This window comes from Chinchilla lanigera, unplaced genomic scaffold (assembly GCF_000276665.1).
Source record: "Chinchilla lanigera isolate Chin_1 unplaced genomic scaffold, ChiLan1.0 scaffold00079, whole genome shotgun sequence".
NCBI classification, from domain to species: domain Eukaryota; kingdom Metazoa; phylum Chordata; class Mammalia; order Rodentia; family Chinchillidae; genus Chinchilla; species Chinchilla lanigera.
Genome location: NW_004955480.1, coordinates 6,434,886 through 6,445,645, shown reverse-complemented (window position 1 = coordinate 6,445,645; position 10,760 = coordinate 6,434,886). Strand labels below are relative to the sequence as shown.

General features: G+C 35.8%; 1 protein-coding gene across 1 annotated transcript; it reads right to left on the bottom strand.

Moving 5' to 3' along the window:
* Nucleotides 1–6,848: 6,848 nt before the first annotated feature.
* Dcaf16 (DDB1 and CUL4 associated factor 16) lies at nt 6,849–8,317 on the bottom strand. Its single transcript, XM_005402545.1, is given in 5 exon segments — nt 6,849–7,729; nt 7,813–7,893; nt 7,895–8,135; nt 8,137–8,213; nt 8,246–8,317. Coding segments are annotated over 5 exon segments (579 nt in total). The 3' UTR covers nt 6,849–7,621.
* Nucleotides 8,318–10,760: the final 2,443 nt, after the last annotated feature.

Sequence of the window (10,760 nt, the reverse complement as noted above, 5' to 3'; positions counted from 1 at the left end):
AAGAGGGGGAATTAAAGAGAATCTAAGGAAACAAGGAAACAAAGCTTTTGTCAAGGGAGAGGGGAAGAAGGGTTGAAAGGAAGGGAGGAGAAAAATAAAAATGCATAGAAACAGAAAGTTAAATATTGCATGGTTTCTCTTACATGAGAAACTCCAAATATAAATTGATTAAAGAGTAGTAAAATGAAGGAGAGCTGTTAGGAAACAAAGAGGCAGATCTTAAGGAGAAGGAGAAGTGGGAGGGTAGGAAGGGGAGAAAAGGGATCAAAATGATCAGGAAATGATATTCTCTCAAACAAATGTCACTACTATGTATCACAATTAATACATTTAAATGTGTGTAAAGTACATTATCTGTGAATTTCAAGATGGTCACATGGATGTTATGAAAAAGGTGATGTTGAGTCTGAGTAGATTTGAGAAACAAACACACTTGAGTTGAGTAAAATTGCATTCTAATCCCAAGTTCTAGTTATTGAAACAATTTTTTTAGGCCCAGGAGGCAAAACATCTTCCAGTTTCGTATATTGTAACTTTAACATTATGATGAAAGACACTGGGAAAATCAGATTCTTTTTCAGCTTTGTTAGACCACAGCCACTGTCACCAAGGTACCATGAGCCAGACTGTCTTGGGAGAGTCTCTGAAGCTCCTAGGATTTTCCAGGACTGGGTTGGAGCCCTTTTACACTACCAGGAATGAAATAAGAGTGCAAAAGAGAGTTAAGTACAAATATGGGTGTAGAACATTTATTAGAGCACTAACGTGATCTTGGCACCATGCTAAACCCTTTGCACATGTTAACTTCTTTATGGCACTTATCATGCTCATGATAATGTAAGAAAGGTAGCGCTGGAGAAGTACCCAACTTTATACAATTAGTGAATGGATCCTGGTCTGACTTCAAAGGCTATATTCTTTCCAGAGCACAATGCTAACGATCTAGAGAAATTTAAAGCCATAATTGATTTGTCTTTTCTTGAATTATAAATAAAGTAGCTTTTTGTAGTACCCTTCTCCAAACCTCACCTGTAACAAAAATAGGGAAGTAAAAAAAAATCACCTCATATCCTCCACTCAGAGAAAATGCATGTTAATACTTCAGAGAAGATCCTCTGAGTCATTTCTCTGCATATACACAGAAAACGTTATATGCACATATGTATTTTAACACACAAGTGGGACACTGTGTTTCTGAAACCTACTCATTCAACAATACACTTTCTTTTTGGTCAGTAAAGATCTACATTCCTAACAGTCAGTATTCCATTATATACAATACCTGATTTACTCTAGCCTACATTAGATAATTCTTTTATTGTTTATAGTTTAAGCAAAATATATTGTCTATGTTTGCTGTTATGAGACTATTCAATTCTGTTTTAAAGGAAAAGGGTATATAAAATTTGTGTTAAGGTAATGGGTAAACAAGCAGCTTGTGAGATAGGCAGAATTCTTTTTTTAAATTAGTGAATGTATATGATACATAATGATTTCATTCATTTGGGAAACTGGTACATATATAAATCATTTCTTGATCATTTTTGATCCCTTTACTGTCACCCTCCCTCCCTTCCCGATCCTTTTCCTCTTCTCCAAAAAGTCTGTCTTTATGTTTCCTATCGTGTCTCCTTTATTTTATATTTTGAGATAGGTAAAATTCTTAAGATACATCAAGTGTAGATATGACAAAGAGAACAAATGGATTACTTTTAAAAAGGCTGGAGCAAACAAGAATGTTATCTAACAGAAGAAGATGAAAAATGCCAAACTGTAAGGAATGGAGGATGTGACCTTCACACAGACACCTACACCATCTCTACAATAGCCATTCATTAGTGACTCCCGTTCTGGTACCTTATCGGTTCTGTTCCAGAAACAGGTTAAAACAGGGCCCTCAGCAGGCCATTAAGCAGGCATACTTGCTCCTCACATTTCCGACAGAGTAAGGGTGTGTCGGCTCTAAGCCCTGCCCTTTCTTGGTTTCAGCTGTGGTTCTCATGACAAAACTGCCAAAAGTGAAGGTTCGTGTAACACAAGGACAATGACACTGTAGCACGGGATTCTGGTAATGTGGTCCTCTCAGAACCTTTGGGCCCTGTTCTAAATGTGTTATCTTTCCTCTACCTTTCCAACTTCTTTTAAGTGGTCAGCCACATATTTGGAGCATCTTAATTTGGGCTGTGAGGTTTCTCTGACAGTGCAGTAGAAGCTACCATTGCACTAAGGTAATTCCTGTACAACATCGTTACGCACAGGTTTTTGCGTAGATATGCAAATATTTCCCTAGCAATAATTCTCCCTATACCATTTGTTTGATTGCTAGGAGAACTGAACAACTGATCAATGTAATTAATGTGTATGAACACTCTTTTTGTCTGGCATTTTCCCAACTACAAAAACCTCTTGTTTTTGTATTTTGCTTATCAGACACATATTCCAAAGCTTCCCTCCATTAGTGATTTCTCCTAGCTTTCTTATCCTTTATAAATATTACATTTTTATGTCAACAAATCTGCTGTTCTTATCCCTTAAATTTGCTGGCTTTGCTTCAAACATTTCTACCCCAAATTAGAAAAAAAATACAACCCTTAGTTTCTCCTACTATATTTATGATCCCAATAAATTTTTAAAAATCAACACAAATCTAGTTGAGATGACATGTGGAATGTAATTAGAATCTAGACTTATGTTTTTCCAGGTGCTAAAATGGTTGTCCCAACAAGTAATGAATAACTCAACTTTACTAAATTGATAATCTAAGTGACACCTCAGGTGATTTCTTTAGTTGACATTTACTTAGGTAAATTTATTTAGGCTCAAGTTTTTGTTAAGTCATTTTCTTTCTTCATTAGTTAAGGAACATGGGCAATGCCATTGTTATTATTATTCCTCATCTGCTACTCATTTAAAAACACACATTCTTGAGTGCTTCCCTAGGGTACTTCTATCTAGCTCAAGCACTCTGCCTCACTCACACCTACTGTTCTTTCAGCACACAACCTCAATGTCACTTTCTTGGAAAGAACATCCCTGCAGTGGAAACCACTCTGCATATCCCTGAAGTACGTTTCCATAGCTCTGCACTTGTGGGTAGCACCTGTGCCATGTTTTATTCTTAAAAGTTAAGGTTTCCTGTCAAATGTCCCCCGTTTTTGGAGTGAAAAATGCAGGAGCACATGGCATACATTGGTATTATGTTTTTATAATCCTAACACATACTAACTAGTACCAAGGTTTGATTAGCAGTAATTTTTTTTTTTTTTTTTTTTGGTACTGGGAATTGAACTGAGGACCTTACACTTGCCAGGTAGGCACTTATTCCACTGAGCTATATCCCCAGCCCTGATTAGTGGCAATTTTTAAAGGTATCAGGTCCTCTATCTCATCTCCCAGTGCGAAATAAAAGCAAAAACACCTTCTTATAAAATGGCCAGTATCTGCACTGAGATTTCAGTCTATCAACATAACATCATGGAAAAGGACAGCTTGGAATAAAATGTTTTGTGGTAAAAGTATAGTCAGGGTATATTAAATATTTATATGATCATTATGAGAGTCACAAATTGTTCAGGAAACAGCTTATGGGCAGTACGAGTCTAAAGCCCCTAGAATTAGTGGTACTTATTTTCAACTTCTTCCTTTAAAATTGTGTTAGTGGTGACGAAAGTGTGGAACACCAGGATGACAGAACATGGATGAAGAACAAAGGCATAAGTACTCTTTCCAATGTCAGGAACACAATTTGCAGAGAGCATTTATTTGACCTCACCTTAGAATGTATCTGGCATCAATACTGCCTTTCTGGTCTTTTTCTGGAATTCAAAGAAATAGAACTCCAGCAATTAAAGAAAGAATAGAAATGTAATGTTTAGAAGAATAGAAGAAAGAATAGAAATGTAAGAATAGAAATGTAATACATTTTTTACATAGCAGTAGAGTACTCTGTATTCACTGGAAACACAACTGTTTTTAACAGAATGAAGTATTGCTAATATAGCTGATCTATGAACAAATATTTTAATGTAGCTGTTTCTCAATTTCTTTCTGGAACTGACCCTTGATGCTTTTCTTTTTTTAAAGTCATTTTATAGGGTTCCCACAATATAAATCCAAATAGTAAGGTAAGGTATTTTAAACTCATTTCAGTGATGCTGTTGTGGATATTTTCAGAACCCACTTTTTGAGAATTGCTTTAATAGTTCAAGTAAGTCTTGCAACTTCCCTCGTTTTCTTATTTCATAATGCTTTCCTCATCCTCTCTTCTATTAACACCCTATGAGCCTTCACATCTGACTCAAGTCATGCTGCTGAGAAATCCCTGGCCTCTGACTACTCCACATATTTTCTGAGCTCCCAGGACAGTTAGTTATTTGATAAAATGCTTGGAATGCTATATATTAATATTCCATTACGTAGTATTATAATATTTTAAGTGAAGCAACATAATTGAATATGCCTCAATATTTTTAAGATACTAATGTGGTATTTTGAGCTCTGGGACTCATAAGTCTAGTTTTAAGTTCACTTTATTTCAACACTGACTTTAATAGTTGTCATAAATGGAAACCTATGGAATTTCTTGAATTCAAGAGGAGGATATCATAAAGTGTATTAAAATTATGTTATCAATTTTGCAATAGAGCCACCAGTGTGGGTAAAAGATTTTGTAGACACTTTGTTAAAATTCAGTAAACTTACATCTTCCCTGGCCAATCAGTTCTCACAAGCTAATCATAAAGTCTTGTATTTTTAAAAAAGGTATTTTTAAACAGTTAATATATTTCTATGATATAATATTCAGGAGTGAAAAAAATGCAGTCTCCCTTGTATCTCTGTTCTCAGTCATGGGCTCTGCCAGCTCTATTCATAAATGGGCATTTAAAGATTGTATATATTATCTTCTGACCCATTTTACATTTACTGCGATACTGAATGAGAAAGGATATGGCTGTCCCGTGCCATACGCTCCACCGCTTGTCTTACTTGATCAGAATTTCATTAGTAACTGCTTATTATTATTGGAGCGTGCCCTCTACATGAACCTCGCTCCCCTAGGATGAATGTTATACTCAATTGGTTTGCGTCTCCACCATAGGCCATTTTCAAATATTTCAAGAGCCAGTATGGATTAGGGTTCAGAATCAATTCATATGACCCTAGAGAGCCGAAATGTCTTAGGGTCATGTGTGTTGGTTCATGTAACAGCTAGTCTTTTAGGTATGGTATCGTAGGTAATTTTGTATCCCCAGTGTCTGGACCATAGTAGGTACTCTTCCATATTACTGGGTGAATGGCTAAACTTCTAATAAAGAGATATTAAAAACTAATGGGCTGATTTAAAAGACACTGCATTCTCTTAACACTAGAGCCAAATGTAGAAAGCCATTTATTAAACATATAAAAATTTATTCATTAGTAAGAAAATAACTCAAGTGATGTCTAAGATCTCTAATTGATTTAGCAATCTAGTCTAATATGAAAAGACTGTTTTCATAATAGAGAAATTCTTTAGGAAAAGTGATGAGAGGCCTAGCAGGAAAATCCTGCAGAAAGGACATACCATCTGTCCTTTTGCCATGCATGGATTTTTTCCTACTCTTAGGAAGCAGATGGAATCAAAAGACTAGGCTCAAGGTATCTGGACACTTCAAAAACAGATTGTCCCTCTGCACTGAGAAAACACCTTTGCCTAACTTAATAATGTCCACGGGTTTAGAAAGCCTGTTTCCTTATTTCTTTGATAACGATTTTGATAAATGGGAGATAAATTCATCTGTATTAATCCTAATTATGGTGACTATATTATTACATTTAATTGGAGGGATGCCCATAAAGGGAGAACATAACCTGGTAAGTTTGCAACCAACCCTGAGTCTCTGGCATATAAAATGTCGAGGCTTAAGGCTTATTCTGGTCCTTATCATTTTGTGTAACCTGGGATTATTTAAAATATAAACAAATAGGTTCAAATGTGTGTCTTGACTGAATGATACATTTTTTTCTTCAACTGTGTTTCTTCTCTAAAGATGCCAAGACATTTCTTACCAGAGATATTCCACAGATATAGACAGTATATCTATTAACTCTATTCGGTACTTATTGAATGTTGAATGTGCCTTAAGCAAGGCAGGATTCATTTCATTTGCTGAGGATAAAGGACAAAATAACTAAGGCTCAGCAGAAATACTCATTAGGTTATACACATTCTTTGCTTTCCTTACACTTACTTACATTTACAGATCTGTGACGCCACTGCTTTTTTGATTCCACCTTATACATAGCACTTAATTATGAAAATAGGAAAAAATAAAACTAAAATAGAGAGCATATCCGATACAGTTTTAACAATCTGTTTTCTGATTCCCTTTAGATGCCAAGTTATTCTGAATCACACATAGGACTTATGTTTTATTATAGGATATGTGAAAAAATGTAATATTTTCATGAATTTTATTTTATGTATGTTGATTTCTAGGCACTGATTTTTATGTATGTTAACTCATCTAAATAAACACAGCAAGATTCATTATAAGGGCACGTGTTATTCCTTGTTCAGGCAGAAGGTCAAAAGCTAATCTACTTAGAGAAACAATGCCACTAATACTCTACCTTCAGGTTGAGTTCAGGTTGAGTTAGGCTGAGATTTTCTATAGAAAGCTTCCTTAAACTTAGAAAGGTTCCTGAACCATTTGTAATGGATATAGAAAAGGGCATAAATTTCTGTTCTAGGAAATACTATACAGATGAAATATTTTAATCCTTTGGTAGTTAATACTGAAGGCATAAGTTCTCTCTTAATCCTTTTCCATTCACCTTTTGGAATGTATTTTGTTCTTGATAAAACCCTAGGTGACAAGAGCCAGGAGATACATTCTCTGCAGAACAGGATTCTATTTAAACCCAAGGGATGACGTTACAGGCCAGTTTCGCTGAAGCCAGCCTGGTGGGAGCCTACAATACAAAAGGTTTGTGCTGTAACTGCAGGTTTTGGAATAATGTAGGCTAGATTTGAAATTTCCTTCCTCAAAAGAAGCAGGAAACCTAGGTTTTCCTAAATCTAGGAAAATATACAGAGATAAATCTGTTATTTTTTTCTGTAATTATTCAATTTCAGTTACCTCCGTAGAAATGAACGTCATAAGAGACCACGCTCAGAAAGGTTTTTTTTTTTTTTTTTTTTGTGGGGGTGGGATAGACACCTTCTTGCTTTCTGATGGTTAAGCCTTACCTCTGTAATAGTTGTGTTGGTTGAGTAACAAAAAGAGTGACGGCCTACTTTTCCCTTCCCATTAATAATCAGCCGTCTAGTTAAAGTATATTCAGATAGGCAGATTAAATTGGTGTGGGGAGAGTACTGAGTGTGCAGAATATTTAACTTTATCTTTTAAAATATGGTCTCTTTTGACTATTTCTTGACACCTTCATTTTATCCATAGTTTGTGAGAAGGCATGTTCACAACACAAATTTTCTGTAGCTGAATTATGGAACCCTTAGGTATATACTCAATATGTGGTAGTACTTTAGCTTGTCAGGGCATGGCATAGTTTGGTTGAAAAGGTATAAGTTTTTAAACTGTAGACGGTACAGTTTACCCCTTTCTTCATTAGCAACATTAGATTATATCAAAACAAATGATGATCTTTTTAATGATCCAGTTAGGAGTTTGTTAGCTGCCTCTTGGAAGATAGCATGGGAGTAAGTAGTGTCATTGAGTTTAGTGTGGGTTGTTTGCAATTATTTAGCCAGTCACCTGCTCCTCGTGGAGCAGGAATCTGTTCTAAGTATTCAGGTTAGGAATCTGTTAGGAATCTGTTAGGAATCTGTTCTAAGTATTCAGGTATGAGAGTGGCTTTACTCCATGTTTGGCTTAACTGTTTGGTGGCAAACAAACTGCAGTGCTTCATTTAGAGTTGCACAATCTCTAGAGAAGTGGCCAAGGCCTCTAAGGGGTTTCTGAAAGGGTGGGGCTTGAGAAAAAGTGAGAGGGGTCCATTCGGTAATTGGTTCCAGTTTAGGCAAATAGGAACAATGGGACAGTCTTAGACCTACTTCTCAAAGTATGTGGACTGGTGTACTTGGAGCCAAGAGGTTAGCATGATATTACCAGGAATTACAGTTTAAGGTTTTCCAAAACCTTCACTTGCCAGACAAGACTCTCAAGATGTATTGCTAGGTTGGGTGCTATGGGTTCTTCTTCAGAGGAACCCCATTTCTCCTCCAGAATAGACACAATTTATGTACCAAGTAATTTTTTTCTTCTGCTTCACTTTCTGATTCTGGTAAGCACTGAGGAGAAGGAGTTCTGGGACCCATTAGAATAAAACAGAATGAGGATCTAGAAAAAGTTAATGGTCTAAGCCAGCAGAGAACTGATCAACATTGATAAATAGAAACAAGAAATAAAAAAATCATTCACCAAGATTAATTTGTCTCTCAGTCCATTACACACAATCATCTACAAAATATGCCTCTGGCCCATATCACTGTATAGCTTATCTCAAGACTACACTGCACACCCTTCATTTAAAAAGAAAATATCTTAGTCCTCAAGAGCAGTTCAGTGTGTAACGTGTTAGTGACTGAACAGTGGCATAAGTCAAGGAGTATGTCTTTCACATCCTTGCTACTCAAGAAGAGAAAGCTCTTCACCTAGGCAAGGTGAGTTTCCTAGTGTCTTAACTGGTAATGAGACTGTGAAGAGATGTCTGCACCTTCTGTTCTGTTGGCGGTGATAGTATATTACTTGGTAACACAAAGAGCTCAGTAGTTGCTTGCTTGCCAGCTGGTGAAGCAACTTTTGTGCAGTAGGGATGATGCGATGAGTTAAGGATGTGTGGTATGCAATGATCTGATGTTTTTCAGAGGTGATACAAATGCCCTTGGAAACTGGTGACTTAATGGACTATCTAGAAAGGTAACCTTCACCTATGAATGAGAAGCCTAGAGACATGACTAAGCCTGAAAGCACTAGGTAACATTACTGTCCATATAACCTTAGGGTATCCAAGAATACAGATGCTGAACAAGAAGCCTTATAGATCTTCCCTTATCTATATAAGTCCAGGCTGATGGTCCTGTTAGGAATGGTTTTTACAAAAACAAAAATTGAGAAAGAGTCTGGGACTGGGCCAGTTTGTTTTTAAGTATGTAGTTCTCACCCAGAAAATTGTTTCTGCAAAAGCAGAGCCGTTGTGCCCAATACTCTAAAGAGACAGTTTAACATTTTACCTTAAAATATGCTTGTGGGGATGTTAGCACTAGATGTTAGGGTTCCTGCTGGGATCTCAGAGGTTGTAGACATATGCCCAATTTTATATAGCTGTTCTACAAAAAGAAAAAATACATGAAAATTGACTGGTTCCTTCTGAGTAGAAAACATTAATTTCAATTAAGAGACAAACAAAAGAAGAGAAGTATGGGCTCATTTCACTTGCAAAATGATAAATATTTCTTAGCAGAAACCAACAGTATACTAAAAAAAAGGGATGCTACAATCAAGTAGAGCTTATTTTAGAAAGTAAGACTAGCTCAAGTTTAGAAAATTTAAGCTTCCAAAATTGGGGAAAAAACGATAAATTTAACTTTTCAGTTACTGATCAACAATGTTTTGTTTGTGCTACTGGGGATTGATCTTAGGACCTTAAAATGAGCTATATCTCCAGCCCTTTTTTTTAATTTTTTTTTTTTTATCTTGAGACAAAGGCTGGGTAAGTGGCTAAATTGCCTGGGCTGGTCTTAAATTTGAGTTCCTTTCATAACAGAACAGAGCACTGTGATTACAGGGATACAACACTATGCAAGGCATCCTGATAAATGTTTTAAAAGAACAAAGCAAAAGGTATGATAGACATTGTGAAACGAAAGGAAAATGCTCAAGGGTAAAGGGCAATTGGGATGTGGGAAAAGAGAAGGGAAAGAAGGAGAAATTTTGTACGTATGTATATACAGGATAGTTAACATGGTTGAACTACTGTCTTCTGTTTCTTTGCTGAAACAGTTAATGATGCCTTGACTGATCAGTACTGCATGTCTCCATTTGTTTTCCTGAGAAACCACTTTGAAGATATCAATATGTAATATAAGAAGCATTGTTAATTTCCTACCACTTTGTTTGTAACTCTGTACTGTTTGTATTGTTCTTTTGCTATTTTGTAAATGGTTGTCTGTTTGTTAATGTTTTCCTTATTTAAAAAAAAAAATAAAAGAACAAAGTAAAGCAAAACACTCTTCACCACGCTAGAAAGACATCCTTTTCAACTTGGTAAAATTCAACTACCTTAAACTTGAAGTAATATTATCCTAAATAAGATTAGATATAGTCCCTTTAAAAGTAAAATTAGGTAAAGACGACCACGATGACTGATATTGTCGAATGTGGTACTGAAAATCCTAGTCAATGTGACAAATAGTATGACAGCTGTATGAACTTATGCTCTTAACTTCTATACGAGCAATGCTGAGTAGAAAAGAGAGCTTTATAGTTTATATGGGAGGAGCACAATTCTACACACAAATAAACTGTTTAAATAGAAGGATAAAGGGAGTTCTTGACCTTCAGAATATGAAGACCTATTACAAAAACCACAAAAATTAAAACAGGGTGAAATTAGCAGAAGAACAAATAATCCAATGGAGCAGAGTTCAAAATTAAGTCACATATAATTTGAGGATATAGTATAAAATAAAGTTGGCACATAAAGGAGGAAACTGACATATTTAGTACATTTATTGGTGTTATTAATGGGAACATGAGATG